The sequence below is a fragment of the Polypterus senegalus genome, chromosome 16, assembly GCF_016835505.1.
Source record: "Polypterus senegalus isolate Bchr_013 chromosome 16, ASM1683550v1, whole genome shotgun sequence".
In the NCBI taxonomy this organism is placed as follows: Eukaryota; Metazoa; Chordata; class Cladistia; order Polypteriformes; family Polypteridae; genus Polypterus; species Polypterus senegalus.
The window spans coordinates 51569122-51590473 of record NC_053169.1 but is presented as its reverse complement, the minus strand read 5'-3'; the positions used below and the strand labels follow the sequence as shown (position 1 = coordinate 51590473).

Below are 21352 nucleotides of genomic sequence, written 5' to 3'. Positions count from 1 at the left end.
AGTTGGGCAGCATGGTGCTTGCTGGGTGATCTCACTGCTTTACAAATCCAGCAACCTGAGTTTTATTACCACACCTAACTGTTGTACATGTGAACTCTGCATGTTCTCCCTGTGTGGAGAATTTGTCCTCCTGTTACAAAAATACAGGCAGGTTAAGCTGATTTATGACTCATAATTGGCCCCAGTATGTGAATGAGTGGGTCACACATTAGATTGCCACCTTAATAATAATAATAATAATAATAATAATAATAATAATATATTTTATTTATATAGCGCCTTTCCCATGCTCATGGCACTTGTCCAGTATTTGGCTGTCTGACCCTAAATTGGATTAAGTGGATTTGAGAGCAAATTGTGTTATGTCAGTTGTCTGAGAGAATCAGTAAATTACCAATAAATAAATACATACATCATAGTATAGTAATAGATAGAATAAAAAGATCTTTACATTACTAACACTTGATAGATAGATAGATAGATAAAAGCTGTATAATAGATAGATAGATAGATAGATAGATAGATAGATAGATAGATAGATAGATATTGGTGAAAATTCAGCCATCCCTGTGCAAACAACGCAACTCCTGCTCTGAAAACAAATTTAAATGGAAAAGAGAGAAGGGTTTTACATACTAAAGATAGATGATATGAAAGGCACTATATAATAGATAGATAGATAGATAGATAGATAGATAGATAGATAGATAGATAGATAGATAGATAGATAGATAGATAGATAGATAGGTGAAAATTCAGCCATCCCTGTTACCAAAATATTACATACAATACGAGAACGTACAGGTGCAGTTTGTCTCAGAAAGGCATTTATTTCTGAACCACTAATCCCGCCAGAAACTCACCCTGTAACCCCAAACACCTTACGGCAAACAAGAACACACTGTCGTAAAATGTCCATATTGCAAACATAACAGTTCTGTTTATAGGTACACCTGAATGTATAATGGAGCTGACAACATTCTGTGGATAACAAGCAAAACGTTAAACCAGTGATAAAATCTGTGGCCTTGTAAATACTCACTCTTTAAGGTCTGGAACCACTGGAGCCCTGGTTTCTCCATTGATACTTCCACTCACTGTTCCGTCCTTAAAATACAAAAATGCAATGTAAAACTTCTATTTACATTACACTGAAAAACAACTTCACGGTGCCGTTATCTGTTTTGATTCAGCATTTCTCCAACATTATCAGTTATCAGCAATGCACCAACGCAACCCACTACCCATCATGGCTCTTTGCATTGAACAATTTTAGCTTAAGACAATAACATGGATTTATTTGAACTTTCCTTTGGGTGCGTCTTTCAAAAGTTTTATTTTATCTTCAGTACACTATTCACTAAAATTTAAAAAAATAATTCAACTGCCAAGTCTTTTTGTGGAACATACAGCAAGCAGTTGTTTTGTCTTTAATCACTAATTAAAAGGCCATCAGCATAAAACTGAGTTACTTACTTAACAATGTGGCAGCTGAGATGGACTAAAGTACCTGTTCAACCATTTCTGCAAATTCAGTGGACTTCAGGAGCAAATACCTGGCGTTGCCATATTATTATAGGCTGCCTTTTAAAAGCCTTTAACCTTTTTCACGGGAATGTGTGCTTGAATTCAATTCTACATTTGAGCCTCTTTTGCAGATGAAATGCTGTATTAGGTGGCTAACTACTTTACTAAATGGGTTATTTTTGCAAATAAAGGTATTTACACAAGGGAAGCACAGTGGTGCAGTGGATAGAGCTGCCGCCTTGCAGTAAGGAGACCCGGGTTCACTTCCAGGGTCCTCCCTGCGTGGAGTTTGCATGTTCTCCCTGTGTCTGTGTGGGTTTCCTCCGGGTACTCTGGTTTCCAAAGACATGCAGGTTAGGTGCATTGACGATCCTAAATTGTGCTTGGTGTGTGGGTTTGTGTGTGCCCTGTGCTGGTGCCCTGCCTGGGGTTTGTTTCCTGCCTTGTGCCCTGTGTTGGCTGGGATTGGCTCCAGCAGACCCCCCATGACCCTGTAGTTAGGATATAGCGGGTTGGATAATGGATGGTATTTACACAGCTATTCATGCCTAATGACAACTGGATTAAACAAGACGCCGCTGTTCTCACAGTATTATTTCATTACAAATCCAAAGTAACAGAAATGTTTGACGTTTGCACTGTCCAAATGTCCCTCATTACCTGTGCATGGCCGTCTTTAATGAGTTCCTCATATGCCATCTTTGCTGCCTCGTGTTTTGCTTCTTTTTTTTTTTCAGCTACAGCATAACCAAATTCTTGGTTACTAGTTATGAACTGGGCAGCAAACCTGACAAAAAAAAAAAAATTAAAAAAGCAAAGTAATAAGGATAAGAACTAGTCCTGCTTTATTGCAAGTGCTTAATCATTATGTGTCACCGTGTTTTATGGTGTTTACGTTTTGCTTAATTCTTCTGAGCTCTCCTGACAATCAATTATGTTATAATGAAGAGACTTTTATAGAGAGAGAGCATACGTAAAAGAATACACTCTTGGCCATTATCGCCAGAATGTTAAGCAATTACAAACATTTATTGGTTTGGACAAAATCCAAGAGGAATTAAGGCAATTCATTGAAATCTTCTCCTTAGCCAGAGACGACATGTACATCGAATGCCAGATGGTCGCATTCCCAAAGGTGTCTTGTATGGCAAGCTGGCCAGAGGACATTGCCCAGTGGGCTGCCCAGCACTGCAGTATAAAGACATCTTTAAGCGTGACCTAAAGATGAAAGGCATTGACCCAGAGAATTGGGAACGGCTCACAGGCAACTGAAGTGGCTGGCGCTGGGTTGTTCAAGAAGCCATCAAGAGAGGCAAAAAAAGATGCAATCTGCAGCTAAAGGACAGAAGACAACGCAGGAGGCAGAGACAACAAACTCGGGCTCCAGTTTCAAAATGCAACCTTGTATGCAATACCTGCAAAAGAGACCTCCATGCAAAGATCAGATTACTGAGTCACTCCAGATGTTGTACTCAGCAGCACTAAAGAGACTGGCCATCATGTTCCGAGATGGACAGATGCCTATTTTAGTTTATCCAGTGAATCTGAATTGGAAATCGCAAGTGTCAGCACTTTTGTGGAAGTGGTCAAAGGTATACTCCTGTTTGTTGTTCTGCAGGGCCTAAATTTTCAATGGAGCCTATTAAATATATTTGTTTTAATTTAAACCTTGAATCAAATACTCTGTCTTATTGTCTACAATCTAAAAATCTAAAACGTAGACTCAAAATACAAAGAAACAAATGAAAACCAAAAGCCCAAACTGATTACCTTTAAAATACAAGTGAAAAAAAACAACAGCCAATTTCTTAATCCAAAAAAACAAAAGCTTGAAAGATCCCAGACTTAAATGGACAAAATTGCTATTAAACAAATCTCAAGTAAAGGAAATCTAAGGGAGCAAAATTCAAGATGGCACCAACTGGTGTGGCTGGCCGTCTGCTCGTCTCGCTAATCTATGTTTTATCTTTGTTCTTTTGTATTAGTTTATTTCAATGACCACTGTCCTATGATCGTGATTCTTTACTTAACATATTTTCTTGCTTGCTTTCCTCTCAATTTTCATCTCCTGATGGGACATTATGTGATCCTCCACTTTTGTTTTATTCATCTGCTGACTTCTTCACCTGGACGCCGGTGTTCACCTGCTGAATGAGATGAATGCCTCTCGGAGATGCAAATGTACCAGAGCCGGTATTGCTGTTAAACACCGCCAACTCAAGTTCCAGACCTTGGTTTCTCGATGTCTGCAAGTTGCATACGACCCATCCTCTCCTGCACAGGACTCCATCCCTGGTTCATGGGCGCTGGACATCGGATTTAATATCTCCATTTCAAGGCAGCATCACTTTTCCTCGGTGTGCTCTCGGGGAGTAAACGCTGCTAATCTTCACATCACCAGTGCTCATCCCACAGCGAGCTCTTCTACTTCTATCAAGGCTGCTCTCTTGAACGTGAGATCAGTGTCTAATAAAACTTTTATTCTGCAAGACTTTATTATCTCAAATAAACTGGATTTCTTTTTCATCACTGAGACCTGGATTGTAAATGGTGACTCTTCATGTTTTACTGATTTGGTACCATCAGGTTATTCCATTTTAAACTCTCCTCGTCTGACTCGTCGTGATGGGGGCATTGCCACTGTTTTTAAAAGTATATTCTTGTGTCAGAGCCTTACAAAGGGTCCGTTTAGTAGCTTCGAACTATAACTTTTCAAAGTGTGCAGCTCCCCTTCTTTGTTATTTGCTGTGGTTTACAGGCCTCCTGTAATTAATGATCTATTTATTTCTGAATTCTCTGATCTCTTGGCTAATATCACCCTCTCCCATGACAAAACATTTATTGTCGGTAATTTCAACATTCACGTTTGTTGTCAATTGAAACCTTTGGTTAATGACTTTTTATCACTATTGGAATCATTTGATTTTATCCAGCATATTAATATGCCAACTCACTCTCTCGGTCACACCCTTGATCTCGTTCTTACACGTGATATTTCAATTAATAATATTGATTTATGTGATGTTTCTTTTACTGATAACTTTTCTATAATGATGGATTTGAATATTACTGTAGATGTCCCTACTACTAATTGTACTTCAGGCTGCTCTCGCTTTTCAAATTCTTCTATTATATCCGATTTTAAAACCATATTCTCTAGTCTTGATGTGCATGTCCAATATGATTGTATCGATGATTCTGTCTTAGAATTTAATTCTTCTTGTAAAACAGTATTAGACTCAATTGCTCCACTCAAGATACTCTGTAATAAGGGAAGACCTGCTCCCTGGCTAAATGAAACTACGTGATCGCTGCGTCGTGCCTGTCGAACTGCGAAACGCATTGGAAAAAAGATGGCTGATTGTTTCTAAACAGATTTTTAGGACTTCTCTATTCAACTTCCAGGTTGCAGTTATGAAAGCTAAACATGATTTCTTCGCTGACTTAGTATCCTGTCATTCTAAGAATCCTAGGGTCTTATTTAATTCAATTAATGTGGCCATTCACCGTCATTCAGTGATGAGATTAAATAGCATGGTTCTTTCATGTGAGCAATTTCTTTCATTCTTTGTCAGTAAAATTGATAAAATTCGCTGTGGTATTGTTCCAACTGGCTATGAACTTCCTACTGTTAATCATGGTATTGTATTCGAATCTTTTGATCTTGTCTCACTTTCACAGCTAAAAAGAACTATTGACACCCTTAAACCAGACCCCAGCCCCCTCGATATTGTACCACCACGCCTCTCAGTGGAAGCCTTTGATGTTTTGGGCTCATCTTTACTAGCCATTATCAATGATTCTGTAAGTGCAGGGGTTGTGCCCTCATTTTCTAAACATGCTGCACTCCATCCCTGTCTAAAAAAGGCAGAATTAGATCCTGGAGTTTTAGTCAATTTTCGCCCGATTTCCCATTTGCCATTTCTGGCTAAAATATTAGAAAGAATTATTTACAATCAATTGGTTGATCACCTTAACTCCAATAATTTATTTGAGATCTACCAATCTGGCTTTAGGTGTTATCATGGTGTTGAGATGGCCCTCCTGAAAGTATTCAATGACATCTCTATTATTGCTGACTCAGGTGGCACTGTAGTCCTTGTCCTCCTTGACTTGTCCGCTGCCTTTGACACCATTGACCATGAGATATTGCTGTTGGAGCTTGAACATCTTGTTGGGCTTAAAGGGCTGCTCTTAACTGGTTCAGGTCATATCTAACTGGTAGACACTTTTCAGTGACTTTAAATTTCTCTTTTTCGTCTACTGCTCCTCTTAAATGTGGTGTTTCTCAGATCTTCTAGGGATCTTGAGAAAGCTACTCATGCTTTTATCTTTTCTTGCCTTCATTACTGCAACTCCAGAAAGGTCCAGAATGCTGCTGCTCACTTTCTGGTTGGGGCAAGAAAGTATGACTCTGTTTCTCCAATATTAGCTTCTTTACACTGGCTGCCCGTCAGTTTTCAAATTGATTTTAAAATCTTGTTGCTAGTTTATAAATCTTTACATGGGCTTGATCCTATCTATTAATCTGAATTGTGTGCTTTACACCAGCCATCTAGAGTGCTTAGATCTTCTGGTCAGTTGTCTCTTGTTGTCCCTCGTACCAAATGTAAAACTAAGGGGGACAGACAGAGTGTTTGCAGTTACTGCTCCTCGCCTGTGGATCTCTTCATCTCATCATATAAAGGAGTCGTCTACAACTGAACTGTTCAAAACGAGATTAAAGACTCATTTCTATTCATCTGCATTCCGTGACCTTCAATAATACTGATGGTTTCCGAATTGTGATTATGTAACATTACTTAAGGGATATTTTATTTCTTTTATGTTATTCATGTTAATTTTATGTTTTTCTTTAATTCTATTATTGTAAAGCACTTTGGCCACAGCATTCCTATGTTGTTTTAAATGTGCTATATAAATAAAGTTGACATTGACATTAACACAATTCTTGGTTGATGCCCCTCCACTGTGGAAGTGACTGCAGGTGCTATAAGTGTCATGAAATACGAGAGTCCCGAAAGCACAAAGCACTTTCGAAAATGTGGCCCATTAGAGGGGGGAAATGACTAGACACCCAAAGGGCAAGGCAGATACTTATAAAAATAAAAGTTTATTTTAGCAAAAGGCTTTACAAGCCCTGAAGCCTAAAGAGTGAAGGCAGACATACCAAACAAGTCCCAAAACAGAATCCAAAGGTGGTGATTGAAACAGAGCAGAGGATCAAAAAATATCAATAAATGCAGTCCTAATACAAAATCCAGTGGTGAGGTCAAAAACCGAGCAAAGGGTTCAAAATCCAGAAAATCACAAAGCAATAGCAAAAGCACAGAAACACAAGAAAACACACTGCACTGCCAGTTTGTTCAATGCATCCCCAGGTACTATGGGGGCCTTCCTTTATACAGGGTGGTGGACCATTCCACCCCTTGTGGGACAATCTACAAAGCACAAGGGACATAACTCAGACCCTTCCCCTTTTCCAACCTACAAACAGAAAAACATAAATTGTAAATAAAATAAACATTAATATAAATACAATTAGACAAAATTGACCCAAAACACAACTTTGAACCCGAGCCAGGAGGGAAAATGCTGGCTGAAACATAACAGTAAGTGGTCCATAGGTACTGCCATAAAGCCTAAAGACAGTTCCTGATAGCAGATAATTAACTAATTTGGAGTCTCATTGAATAACTAAATTAAAAAACTATTTAATTACATACATCTTACCAAAACTAACAAAAGAAAATAGTAAGCAAAAAGGCAGAAACAATTAGAAAAACAATACAAATAAGAAATTAAAATGCAAAAAGGTGCAAAAAACAAAATCTCAGAGCTTGACTCGGGACAGACCATGATAGATTACTGTTGTTAGGAACAATGTGACTCCTGGTGGTCTTAGCTTTGGCAAACTGGTCTAAGAATAAGGGTCACCCAAGAAGAGCTGGAAATTGGCTGGAAATTGAACTGCGCTTACGAAGACGAGACTTAGCTCAGTAAGCTTTGTTTCGCAAATGAGGCTCAATAGGTTCTTCAAACGTCAAGTGTTTCTCATTAACTGAAACTGGCTTGTATAATCCACAACTGTGCACGCAATTGTGAGATTTAAACAGATTATCAATAACATCAATCAGGGCTCAAAAAGCACCGAGGAGGGTGCAAAATCTTCAAGTTGAATGTCCTGCAAATTAAAGCATGAAACTGATGTGATGGTGTATGGGACAGCCTGGAAATGTTTAGAGTTTATTTCATTTTCATAAACTAGGTGCACATAACAGAGACAGAGGGGGTCCCTTCAGTAGTTGATCAAGAAATAATATTTAATCTATCATAACATAACAAAGGAAATGCTACTAGGAACGCGAGAACTGCTGTAAGTCAATCTATAGCAGATTAATGTCTATATATGTTAGGGTTATGGATTTGTACACTGCTTATTTAGATACTAATGGCATTGTTCACATTAAAAATGTAAAGATATTAGTTAGTGAACTTCATACTTAAAACAATTAAAATAAGCAAGTATTCAGTAGCACTCTAAAGTGCATTTGGCAGCAAATTAAATTATATAGTGTGGAAGAATAATTTTAGGGCAACATAGCATTCATCTTAAAGAATAGCATAAAGGGTTAAAAAATGTGGGAATCCAAATAAAGGTCAAGTGAACAACAAAAAGTACACTGAAATATAAGATTTGGTTTAGGAACAATACTGAGATGGTCAAGTAAATAAAGAATGTACCAGAAGAAAGGTTGATCTAATATACAAAATGTAGTGAAGGAGGGCTAAGAGATGACTAAGAAATCAGCAGACTAGAATGGACAGTTGTTATATTCACAAAACTTTCAAGGGTGGTGTCTCATCTCAAAAGGTATAAGAAGAACCAGGATATAATATAATATACTTTTATTTTATATAAATCATTTGGGTGTAAACCAATGAACAAATCCAGAGTAAAATGTATGCATTGATTGACCCTGTATGTAAATTTCAACATTTTATAAAATGAACCTCTAGTCTTCGTTTCCCTAACTTTTCTGACCAGGCTGTAATGGACTGCTTTTGAAGAATGCTCCCTCTAAGGCCTTTTGCCGAGCAGTAATTAAAAGATACAACGAACAGCTTTCCTCCTAACTGATTACTGATTTGTCCTGTTAGAGGACGTTTCTTTCCTTAATAAGATGTTAAATTTTGACCACAATAGATATACAAACAAAAGACCTGTGTGTGTGTGTGTGTATGGAGCCATCCACTCTGCTCACAATCAACCACAGCCACTAGATGGCACATGCATGCATTTTTACATTTTTTCAACAGAGTGTAATTGTAGACCGCAGTACCTATGAGATCAGTCATGTAATGCCCCAACATCAGTCACATAACACCTATCGCATTTGACTATGATTAACATTAGGGCCCCGTTACACTATGGTTAAGATTAGGGTTGTAGGAGGGTTATCTCAGTCAAAGGGCGTTTTGTGACTGGCATTGTGGGCATTACCCGATCTATGTCATAGGTGTTGCAAGCTGTAGCCAGACCCTTCTCCATTTTTTCGTCCCTTGTTACAAAAGACCTGTGCACAGTAAACGCTGCCGTGCAACAACAAGGCTGAAGAAACACAACGTCACGGTTCAGCAACATGCAAGTGAAAGACCTCAGCAATGGAGGGAAAGACTTGACGTTTTCACTAAAAACATTGGCTATCTGAAGGTTTTAGATTAATAGGACTCCTATGCCAGCAATACGGCTAAGATATAGAATCAGCAGTGTCGTCGTATGAAAGGCAGGAGGGCAGCAAGCACAGGTGGGTCCTCATCCTCTTCCCTCGGTAATTCTTAAGAGTTAGCTGACGCCTCTCCAAGTTCACCAATATAGTAAAACTGCTAGGGTGTCTTCAGTTTTTTTTTTTCTACCGAAGACCACATGCAGCTAGTTGTATATAAGCACATACTTCAGAATTATTAGCCTATTCCTTATATGTATATACAAACATATATGGTGAATTTAACAATTACACAAAGCTACAGCTTTTGCCTTTTGTGCAATGCCCCAATGTCACTCCTGCTACAGGAGATTGCCCCCATCAGAATGACCGTTTGTACAGTGTGACTGGACATTCACATCAATTTCCTTTAAAAGTAATGACCTGTGCATTGGCGCTATAGAATGACTTGTATTTTACATATTTGGTCTCCAAGTAGCTTGGTGGGGTCATTATTTACACACAAATGCAGTCTATAGCACTTCTGACATGTGGGAAACTTCAGAAGCTTAAATAGCATTATCTACTGTCATTGATACAGCTTTGGATAAATACATTTAAATAGATTCACTTACTAAAAAATGAAAAAGTCTCCTGGCTGTTAGAGTCTATCTGCCTTGTCGTGTGGTGACCAGCGAGCCTCACAGGACCAGCAGAGAGTGGGCATATAAGGGGAGGGCAAAGGGATGAAGCAGCTGAGAGATGCCACCAAAGTGCTCACTAAGTGCTGTGTTTGCCAATGCTGATAGCAGAGCTGACTTTTTTCTTTTTTTTTTTTTACCAGCTTCTCCAGTAGTCCCATTTGAGATAAAATGTGTTTGCGGTTAGTAAGATAGTGGTGTGCCTTGGGATGTTTTTGGGTACCAAAAGTGTGCCACCACAGAAAAATGGTTAGGGAAACACTGATGTAGGTTCATCTATGGGGTATCTGTTCCTTGAAAATCCAATGCGTGTGGGAGCTAAGATTGTAACAAATAGTTTAAGGCCAGCACAGACCTCTTGGCATTTCCTCACAGTTAAAGAAATGCAAAAAAATAACTTTATATGCAATTATCTGAAAGTATACATTGTGAAGTCAACTCTCTGCAGCAAATGCCAGACCACTGTGCAAACAATTAGCATCAATTTGACTTGTTTTTGCTTTGTGCCCTCCCCTACCACCCAACCATAACCTATCATCTATGAGGGAGGAGCGAAAGCTGTAGATTCATCAAAAATCTCCAGTTTTCAACAGATCTCAACGTTTTAGGGTCCCCTAATATTGAAAACATCGATATTTCGATGATGGGTGTGTTTCTGTCTCTGTGTGTGTCTGTCTGTCACAGTTTCTTGAGGACGGTCTAGAGCTAAAATGGCTGGGGTGAAAAAATACCAAACCTAAGCGTGTCATGAGATAATGATGTGCTGATTAGTTTTTGAGCCAAATCCTGAGAGAGAGAGAAGCCCTCTAGAGGAACCCTCAAATACCATAATTCTCGTCAATTGTTATCATAATGACCTATTTTATGATCAGAAAGATCAGCATCAGAGTGGTAAATTATTATTGAAATGTTATAGAATAGTCGGGGTAGCTTGATTCATAGGGCACAAAGCCTACTGATGCTCACATCCAAATTTTTCTTTTCATTCCAGTCATATCCAACCCAGCCACAAGGGATAAACAAACCAGTGTGTTTCTTCGTGCCAGTCCCAAGCCCAGATAAATGGGGAGGGTTACGTCAGGAAGGGCATCCGGTGTAAAATTTTGCCAAATCAATATGCAGACAACAATACAAATTTCCAAATCGGACCGGTCAAGCCCCGAGACAACAACGACCGCCACCAGTACTGTTAGCCAACAGGGTGCTGGCAGAAATTGGACTACTGTTGGCCGAAGAAAAAGAAGGAGAAGAAGGGGGGAGACGTGTCCAGAGGCAGGAGGAGAGGAGGAAGGTAAAGAGGTGAATACATATTTTAAAAAGAGGGAGGAACATAGGGTTACATACAAGAGTGGAGGAAGATGCACACAGGTAGATCACATCCTATGCAGAAGAGTTGATCTGAAGGAGACTGAAGACTGCAAAGTGGTGGCAGGGGAAAGTGTAGTTAAGCAGCATAGGATGGTGGTCTGTAGGATAACGTTGGAGATCAAGAACAGGAGGAGAGTGAAGGCAGAGCCAATGATCAAATGGTGGAAGTTGAAAAATTTACACTCCAAGGTTGAGTTTAGGGAGGAGGTGAGACAGGCACTGGGTGGTAGTGAAGTGTTACCAGACAGCTGGGAAACTACAGCAGACATAGTAAGGGTGACAACAAGAAGGGTGCTTGGCATGACATCTGGACAAAGGAAGGAGGAAAAAGGAAACCTGGTTGTGGAATGAGGAAATACAGGAGAGTATACAGAACAAGAGGATGGCAAAGATGAAGTGGGATAGTCAGAAAGATGCAGAAAGTAGACAAGAGTACAAGGAGATAAGGTGCAAGGTAAAGAGAGAGGTGGCGAAGGCTAAAGAAAAAGTGTATGATGAGTTGTATGAGAGGCTGGATACTAAGGAGGGAGAAAAGGACCTGTACGATTGGCTAGACAGAGGGACCAAGCTGGGAAAGATGTGCAGCAGGTTAAGGTGATAAAGGATAAAGATGGAAGAGTGTGTTGAGCAGATGGAAAGAGTACTTTGAGAGGCTGATGAATGACGAGAACGAGAGAGAGAAGCGTTTGGATGATGTGGAGATAGGGAATCAGAAAGTGCAACAGATTAGCAAGGAGGAAGTAAGGACAGCTATGAATAGGATGGAAAATGGAAAGGCCATTGGTCCAGATGACATACCTATGGAAGCAAGAAGGTATCTAGGAGAGATGGCAGTGGAGTTTTTAACCAGATTGTTTAATGGAATCTTGGAAAGTAAGACGATGCCTGAGGAGTGGAGAAGAAGTGTACTGGTGCCGATATTTAAGAATAAGGGGGATGTGCAGGACTGTAGTAATTATAGAGGGATAAAATTGATGAAGTTATGGGAAAGAGTAGTAGAAGCTAGGTTAAGACGTGAGGTGATGATTAGTGAGCAGCAGTATGGTTTCATGCCAAGAAAGAGCACCACGGATGCGATGTTTGTTCTGAGGATGTTGATGGAGAAGTTTAGAGAAGGCCAGAAGGAGTTGCATTGCATCTTTGTGGACCTGGAGAAAGCATATGACAGGGTGCCTCGAGAGGAGCTCTGGTATTGTATGAGGTAGTCGGGAGTGGCAGAGAAGTACGTAAGAGTTGTACAGTATATGCACGAGAAAAGTGTGACAGAGGTGAGGTCTGCGGTAGGAGTGATGGATACATTCAAGTTGGAGGTGGGATTACATCAGGGATCGACTCTGAGCCCTTTCTTATTTTCAATGGTGATGGATAGGTTGACAGACAAGATTAGATAGGAGTCCCCATGGACTATGATGTTTGGTGAGGACATTGTGATCTGCAGCAATATTAGGGAGCAGGTTGAGGAGACCCTGGAGAGATGGAGATATGGTCTGGAGAGGAGAGGAATAAAGGTCAGTAGGAACAAGACAGAATACATGTAACGGTTGGGAGACAAAGTCAGAGAGGCGAGATTGCGTTGGTTTAGACATGTGCAGGGGAGAGATGCTTAGTATTGTGGTGGATTGCCGGCATTGTACTCCGGCCCTCAACCCCAGGCCGCCAGGAGGAGCTCTCCCGACAGCATGATCATGCCCCGAGTTCCAGCAGGGCATCATGGACTATGTAGTGTTTGTACACAGCCCTGCTGGATACCTTGGGGGCCACCAGGCGTCGCTGTAGGGGAGCTCGTAGGCTCTTATGTGCCCTATGACCCGGGAGTGCGTCACGGTCACGTGACAGGAAGAAACGACGTGCTCCCGCGTTGAAGAAAAGGACTATTTACCCTGACCCGGAAGGAATAAGGACTTGTGGACTGTTGGGCAGGAACACCTCCGGGTCAGGGAATATAAAAGGACTGGGAGCTCCCAGACAATGAGCTGAGTTGGGAGGCAGGGTGGCTAAGCGTCTGGGAGTGGAGGATTGGTTTATTGTGATTATTATTGGAGAATTGTGGAGAGGAGTGTGCTTTGTGCACATAATTATTATAATAAATAATTATTTGGACTTTTATCTGGTGTCTGACGTGTGGTCCGAGGGTACAAGGGTGCAAGAAACCTCGTAATTCTGTCACAGTATATTGGGAGAAGGATGCTAAGGATAGAGCTGCCAGGGAAGAGGAAAAGAGGAAGGCCTAGTAAAGGTTTATGGATGTGGTGATAGAGGACATGCAGGTGATGGGTGTAACAGAACAAGATGCAGAGGACAGGACGATATGGAAGAAGATGATCTGCTGTGGCAACCCCTAACGGGAGCAGCCGAAAGAAGAAGAAGAAGATTCCAGTCATTTCCAGAAGTAGAGGCCATCAACAGTCTTTTTAAAAACTTTTCCTTCATCAAAATACTCCAATTGGTTGTGCGTATTGATGAGCTCACGAGTACATTTGATAATGCCACTTTGCCATAGTTTTCTGCTAATATAATTTTGCCATCAGATTTTCAGAAGAAGCAGCGACATAATGAAAAATGATTCATAATGATTGAAGAATGAAGTTACTCCATTAGGCGATAGATGGTGGCAACACAATGAGGCGCAACTATACTCTTAATAATAAAGTTGCCAAAGTGGTTCTTCAGAGAAATACTATAAGGGTACTATCTTTGGTTCCCAAAAGACCCATCCACATGAAGGTTCCAGAAAGAACCATTTATTTATTTAGATCTGTAACAGGCACCATAGGATAAAAAACCATGACTAGATGTAACAGATTTGTGAAATACCAATGGCTCATGATTTTAAATGGACTCTTGCTACATTCAATTACATGAGGTAAGTTCAGATTTGTCTTAATCTGTCATTGTCCTGCCAGGTAGCCTACCTTACATTAAAGATTTCCATTCTTTTCCATACATTTTAGGAAGTTCTTCAAAGCACAAAGAGCCCACTTCATATTGTGGGTGCCCAGGAGCAAAGACAGGCATTCTGGCCGGATATGAAATCTTCCATTACCCAAGGTAGGATGCCCGTCCTTGCTTCTGGGCACCCATAATATATAAAGAACCCTTCCAAGATTGAAATGGTGTGAGGAACCACACAACCCAGTAAAGAACCATAAAGTGCCATTAAAGAACCAGGATTTTTAAGAGACTGGGTTTACCGATCCAGTAACTGGGTGCCACAAAAAAAATTCTTGCCCAAAAGGGGTTCATGCCATCAAAAAGTTTGTAAAATAATGCTCTACATAAATAATGTATCGATTTTTCCTACAGATGAAGAAAATCATGTAACACAATGTCTGTGAGGTTTTCATCCACTTACTGTAAGAGAGAATTCAAGAAATGTGAAAGTGAGCGCTCTGTTTTTGAGATAAGACGTTTCATGGCGGGACTTTGTATAAATGAGACTAAAGTAAAGGCTGCCAGTCAGAGGCAAGCCTCTATAGCAGTTCAAATTGCTGCAACATGTTTTAGGTTTTGCAAACGATTATAATGGCTTCATTAAAAACTTCAGGTTTTTGGATGCACCCATTACTGCCTTTTCTACAAAAACTGCCAGCACAAGAAGCTTTTCAAAGATTCAGCTCCTATTCTCAGATATACAGATATACTGTTCATTTACTGCACAAAGGTGAGGTTGAGGCATCCAGCCTTTGATAAAGGTGTCATTCATTTTCAATAAATAACACAGTATTTCACCCTTGTGCTGACTTTGTTGACTTTGTGTTGAATGAGCGGTTGCTCATGGAGTCCTTAATGAGGTACATTACCTGCAGTGTGAGGAAGCGTCAGTTACAGCATTACGGCAGAGGGTGATCCAGCTCATAAGATCCTCATTGTTGGGGACCTGAGTAGCTGGACCAGGCCAAGGGGTCGTCTACGTAACACCTGGCTGCGGCAGATAGAGAGTCATTTCCGGAGGGTGGGTCTGCCTGGGGGGTTGCCAACCAGGATCCTGAGTTGTTTCACCGTGTAGTGGGTGTGGCAACAAACTAACAAACTGTACCAGTGCATGCGCCCCAATTTGACTTGACTTCCTTACTTTTCTAAAAAAAGAAAACTCCAGAACAAAAGTATGTTATAGGGAGCCAGGAATGGAAAAATGGTGCCACTGGCATAAAGGAGCAGAGCATCCTCTCATTATATTCACAGAACATAAAGAAGTAACTTTTTTGAAATCTTCATTTGAAGAAACACTTGAACTCCCAACAAGCTCAATGAGATTCATTTAAATGACAATTCAATTTTATTATTTCATGCTGAGCTGGGGAGAAAAATGTCAAAGCGGATACTCTTTCTAAGGACAACACTTTTGAGTCAGTCAGTCACTCAGTCATTGTCCCACCCGCTATATCCTAACTTGGGTCACGGGGGTCTGCTGGAGCCTCAATTACTATTTCCTTTGGAAAGGTTAATGACACCTATTGATAAAGAAAGAAAGAAAGAAAGAAAGAAAGAAAGAAAGAGGGGTAGGCAGGAGGCAAAAGCAGTCGGTGTGAGCGAGCTGAGGAGAGCAGGCATGAGTGAGAGAAGGCAGGCAGCTGGGAAGTGAGAGCCTGATGCCCGGGGCTCAAGGAGTAATCACTCTGGCTGAGCAACTTGGGGAGCCACAGCAGTGTGTGTTAAAGGAGCGACTTGCCATATAAGACCCGGAAGGCAGCGGGGGTCAAAGAGACCTGGGAGGAGAGCCTCAGCATGAGCACCCTGGCCATGGAGGACCAAGTCTTGGTCCGGCGAGGGAGCCTTTCCGTAGCCATGGGATGGCAGACTACTGGACCTGAAGGAAGGTCAGCTGCGTCTGCTGTTAGGGTGGCTCCTCTGCTGCAAGGCCCGTACAGGACAAGAAGAGTAGCCACCAGTTAAAAGAGGAATGCAGCGGGCTTTTTTTAAAAAGGACTGTTTTCTGCCAGTGTCTTTTTTTTTTATCTTGTTTTAATGTATTGATTTGTTTATTGAGTTTATTTTAACCTCCACTTAATACCTTGTTTTATGGATCATATATTTATGAATTTTGAGCATTGCGCTTTCTTTCTGAACACTTTTTTGTTGATTGGTTTTAATAAACCCACTGAACTCTTTTGCACCTTCCTCTTGCTTCATGTGGTGTCCTCATTTGTACAGCTCATCTCGATGAAGACTATCGACAGTGTCTGGTTCAAGAGGCTCCCAATTGAGAAGCCATGAAGCTGGACCCTCACAATCACAATAAGGGACTATTTTTTCTGCTTGTGATAGCAATATAAACTACTAATCCCAAAACACAAAAGCAAAAATCCAAAGAGACATACTGTACACCCCTGCATAGAAAGACACATACGAGCATTACATTTACAACCAGAATTCAAGTTGTGCATATTTGAAATGTCCATTCATTCATTTTATAAAGCCGAGGGTTGCACAGTGCCGAAGTCTCTTTCAACATCACTGGGTTCAAGGTATGGAGAGCACCTGCTCAGGACTCCAGTTCATCACAGAGCACACTCCTGCACACTCACACACACACACACACTTGCTCACACCATGTCACGGTTCAGCCAGCATATTCCCCCTGGTTGGAGTTCAAAGTTGTGTTTCTTGCTTGTTTCTTGTGATTTTATGCCATTTATTTGTATTAAGGTTTATTTTATTTATTATGTACATTTTTCTTTCTGTTCATTTGTCCTTGTCCCTTGTGCTTCGAGGGTGGTCCCACCAGGGGTGGGCTCACCTGCCCATCACTACTAGGAACGGCCTTCCATCCTATTTAAGGGTGAGCCTCCCCATGATTCCTTGCAGTTCATTGAACACACTGGTGCTATTGCTTCTGTTTTCTGGATTTTTGACCCTGTCCTTTATTTTTCAACTTTGTCTTTGGATTTCATTTTAGGACTGTGATTGTTGATTTCTTGACGCTCTCCTCTGTTTTTGACCACACTTCTGGATTCTCTATTGTATTGGGACTTTGTTTGCTTTTTATTACCTTGACTTTCAGGCAATTCCTTAGTGTTCTTTGGAGCTTGCACAGCCCGTGTTAAAATAAATCTTTTATTTTATAAAGACTCGCACCTTTGGGTTTCTAGTCGTGGGCCACTTTGGAAGAGTTTTTGGTAGCTGTGCTTTTGGGACTCCCGCAGATCACGACACACCAGGCCAGTTTAGGTTTGGAAATGAACCCGTGATATGAGAGAACACTTACAAGGACGAGGGCAAGTCTTGCAAACTACACTCAGACATTGAGTCAGCCAGGAATTGAATTTAGGACTCTTAAAGACAAACTGCTGTGCCAAGGTGTCACTCTGTACTGGGCTGTGCTTTAGGTAAATTAAATGACATACAAATTAGACTTATTCGAGGTAACAGTGAATATCTACATACCTTTCCACAAATCTGACAACTCTGTTTTTATTTCTCCCGTACTCTTTAAGCCAAGATATGTAGTCTTCACTCCCTGATGGAAGTGACGGCATACCCCACTTTGTTCTCCTCGCAGACTAAAGAAAAAGAACCAGAATGACAAAGTGATCAAACAGCATGAAATACAATTCTAAGGCTAAAATATTTATATGAAACATTATTGTATCCATTCATGTCATTCAAAGTTGGTGTTCCTTACTGGGAGGCCACAACACACAGTGGATATAAAGCAGGAGGCTATTCTGACTCGCGTTTGAGATTTTAAAGTGACAGGCCCAGGAGATGGACACAGTCAAAACAAGGCAAACCCACAACAATAATGAAGAATCAAAGTCGTTAAGCCCAAAATACAAAAGAATGTAACCACTAGAGAACTGCTAACCCTCACACAGTTTACCCAATATTGACTTCAAGAATCCCAATTCCTTCTGGGTATATCTTCATGGTATCCATCACGCTAAAGTGTAGAAAATGACGGCACCATAAGAATACAAAATGGTGACATGATATCATGATTAAGAAAACTGCTACCAGCAGGAACAAACAAATGTTAAAAATGAATTTATTGGGCAGAAATCCACCAAGATGGGTGCATATATATCTATAAAATAGTCTAGAAATTTCCATACAAAAATGAAAGTGAACACCGGATTCTAACGGAGGAAGGACAGCATCAAGATTAGTTGTGTTATGTCCGGTAAGAGTACAGTAATCCCTCCTCGATCGCGGGGGTTGCGTTCCAGACCCCCCCGTGATAGGTGAAAATCCGCGAAGTAGAAACCATATGTTTGTGTGGTTATTTTTATATATTTTAAGCCCTTATAAACTCTCCCACCCTGTTAACATTATTAGAGCCCTCTAGACATGAAATAACACCCTTTAGTCAAACGTTTAAACTGTGCTCCATGACAAGACAGAGATGACAGTTCTTTCTCACAATTAAAAGAAAGCAAACATATCTTATCTTCAAAGGAGCGCCGTCATAAAGGAGCGCGTCAGGAGCAGAGAATGTCAGAGAGAGCGCAAAGAAAAGCACACAATCAAAAAATCAATACATGCTTTTAAGTATACAGAAGCACCGCGATAAAGCGGCATTTTGTAGAGGAGCGTCCGTGTCCTCTGTGCAAACAAGCACAGCGCGGGAAGCATATCTTATAGCATTGAGGAGTTTTAGTTAATATGCAATACATGCTCTGATTGGGTAGCTTCTAAGCCATCCGCCAATAGCGTCCCTTGTATGAAATCAACTGGGCAATCAAACTGAGGAAGCATGTAGCATAAATGTAAAGACCCATTGTCCGCAGAAAGCGGCGAACCAGCGAAAAATCTGTGATATATGTTTAGATGTGCTTACATTTAAAATCCGCGATAGAGTGAAACCGCGAAAGTCAAAGCGCGATATAGAGAGGGATTACTGTAGTGAGAATCGACTCCAGAAGGAGAAGGAAAAACAGAAGGAAGAAGAAAACATCCTGCTACACACGGGGACCTTTTGGCAGCTGCACTGTCCGACATGTTGAATGTGGGGTGTGTTACAGCTGTGGTTACCACTATCATGTTTCCCCCAGTTGTGTTTTATGTCTGTGTAACCTGGGCTAGGTTAAGAGAAACGAAAAAAAGAGAACATCAGAATGCGAGTTTGTGCTAATAAAGTTTATTGACTGAAATGGGGTACAAGTTACTGGGGTTGTGTAAGGTTAAGATGGATATGTTAAGTGTCCTCTGATTGGCCTATTGACAGTCCATGTGAGATAATTGTGAGACGGGATTGGAGGAAAGTTGACGAAACGAGAAGGGAAAAAAGGACAGTTCGAGGCAGAACGCCGAAACAAGACGGGAAAAGAAAGAGGAAATAATTTTAGCAAACTGCTAAAACATAAAAGGAGAAGAGAGAAAGATTTAGCAACACGCTAAACTGATTAGACAGTGTGACAGATTTAGGGTTTCCTCGCACCCTTGTACCCTCAGACACCACGTCACGTCAGACACCAGGTAAAAGTCCAAATAATTATTATTTATTATAATAATAAGTGCACAAAGCACCCTCCACTCCCAAATACTCCAATAATCAAATATACAATAACAAATCCTCCAATCTCCCAGACGCTTAGCCACCCTGCCTCCCAACTCAGCTCGCCGTCTGGGAGCTCCCACAGTCCTTTTATATCCCCCAACCCGGAAGTGTTCCCAATCCAACAGTCCACAAGTCCTTATTTCTCCCGGGTCAGGGTACACAATGCTTTTTCTCACCCCAGAAGCCCGTCGCTCTTCCTATGACAAACTTCCGGGTCATAGGGCACGAAGAAGTCCTCGGTCCTCCCTGCAGTTCCCTCTTGTGGCCCCCATGGCATCCAGCAGGGCTGTGCATAAAAACCACATTGTCCATGATGCCCTGCTGGTCTTCAGGGGATCTCTATGCTACAAGGAGGGCTCCACCTGGCGGCTTGGGGGTATTGGCCGGGATAAACGGCCGGCCATCCTTCACAACAGAAAGAAGCAATAGATAGTTCAGATGGGAGAAAGCAAGTGGGGAACACTGTAAAAGTGCACCATCAAAGAAAAGGGTGTCTAGCCAATGAAAGTAAGTGTGCCACTGCAGGACACGAAGAGAGTCGAGAGAGGAGAGGGACTGACACGTGGTGGACGGAGTGATTTGGTGACCTGAAGAAGAGAAAGACAGCAGGACACGAGTTCAGCACTGGAAAACCGCGAGTGAGGAGGTTGTTCAAGAGAGAGAGAAAGAGAGACGAGAGGCCCAAAAGAGGTACCCGAGGAGAAAGGAGAGTACATTCAAACAAGGTCTGTGTTTTCTTTGTTTGTTTTGAGTGGCTTGAGTTAAATCCTCAAGTGAAGGGGCCAGTTGTGTTTTGTTTGTTTGGCCACCACGCACCCGAGCTACGGTTTGGGCCCCCAACGTAGTGAGTAAACGTCACTGACTGTGGTAATTAATAAGGGTGAGCTCACCAGTAGTATCAGACGGACGATATATATAACCGTAAATAATTTAGTGTTTGTGTTTTATTATGTGTTGTATATATTTGTAATATGCCAAGTTAGGACACCTGTTATTCATTTTTCATTTAAGTAAAGAGAAAGTTTTTTACTTAAATTTGGGGTAAACTGTGATTTGGTTATGTGTTCAAAGGCTGAAGGCGACATATATTGTACATGCCAATAATAGAGGTGGTGACACCATAAAAAAAAACTAAGGGCCTTACACGCTGATTAAAGGAAGGGTGGTGCAAGGGGGTTTCATCTGTATTGTTTCATTTTGCAGTATTTATTTGTATTAATGTTTCTTTTGTTTATACTGTACCTTTTTCTGTGTGTGTGTGTTGGGAAAGGGGTGTGGCCTAGGTAATATCCCTTGTGTTTTGTGGGTTGCTCCTCCAAGGGGCGGGGCCACTGGCTAATCACTTCCAGGAATGGCCCTCCAGTCTATTTAAGGGAGGGCCTTCCACAGCTCATTGAACGCGCTGGCAGTGAAGTGTTTTCTTGCGTTTCTGTGCTGTTGCTATCACTTGTGATCTTCTGCTCTGTTTTCAACCTCGCCTATGGATTTTGGATCAGAACTGGGTTTACTGATATTTTTGAACTTCTGGTCCATTTTATAACTGTGATTTCTGG

At 41.1% G+C, this 21352-nt stretch overlaps 1 protein-coding gene across 5 annotated transcripts in view; it reads right to left on the bottom strand.

Annotated features, from left to right (window-relative positions):
* The window catches only part of LOC120516524 (interferon-induced, double-stranded RNA-activated protein kinase-like), a 68185-nt gene that overhangs the window by 28074 nt on the left and 18759 nt on the right, over window positions 1-21352 (bottom strand). For all 5 annotated transcript variants that reach the window (XR_005630857.1, XM_039738256.1, XM_039738258.1 and 2 more), the window contains exons 4-6: window positions 17687-17802; window positions 2188-2314; window positions 1043-1107 (exon numbers count right to left, since the gene is read on the bottom strand). Coding sequence is in view for 4 of the 5 variants with exons in the window: in XM_039738256.1 (XP_039594190.1) it covers window positions 1043-1107; window positions 2188-2314; window positions 17687-17802 (308 nt within the window). In the remaining variant the exon portion in view is untranslated. The remainder of the gene's footprint in view (window positions 1-1042; window positions 1108-2187; window positions 2315-17686; window positions 17803-21352) is intronic.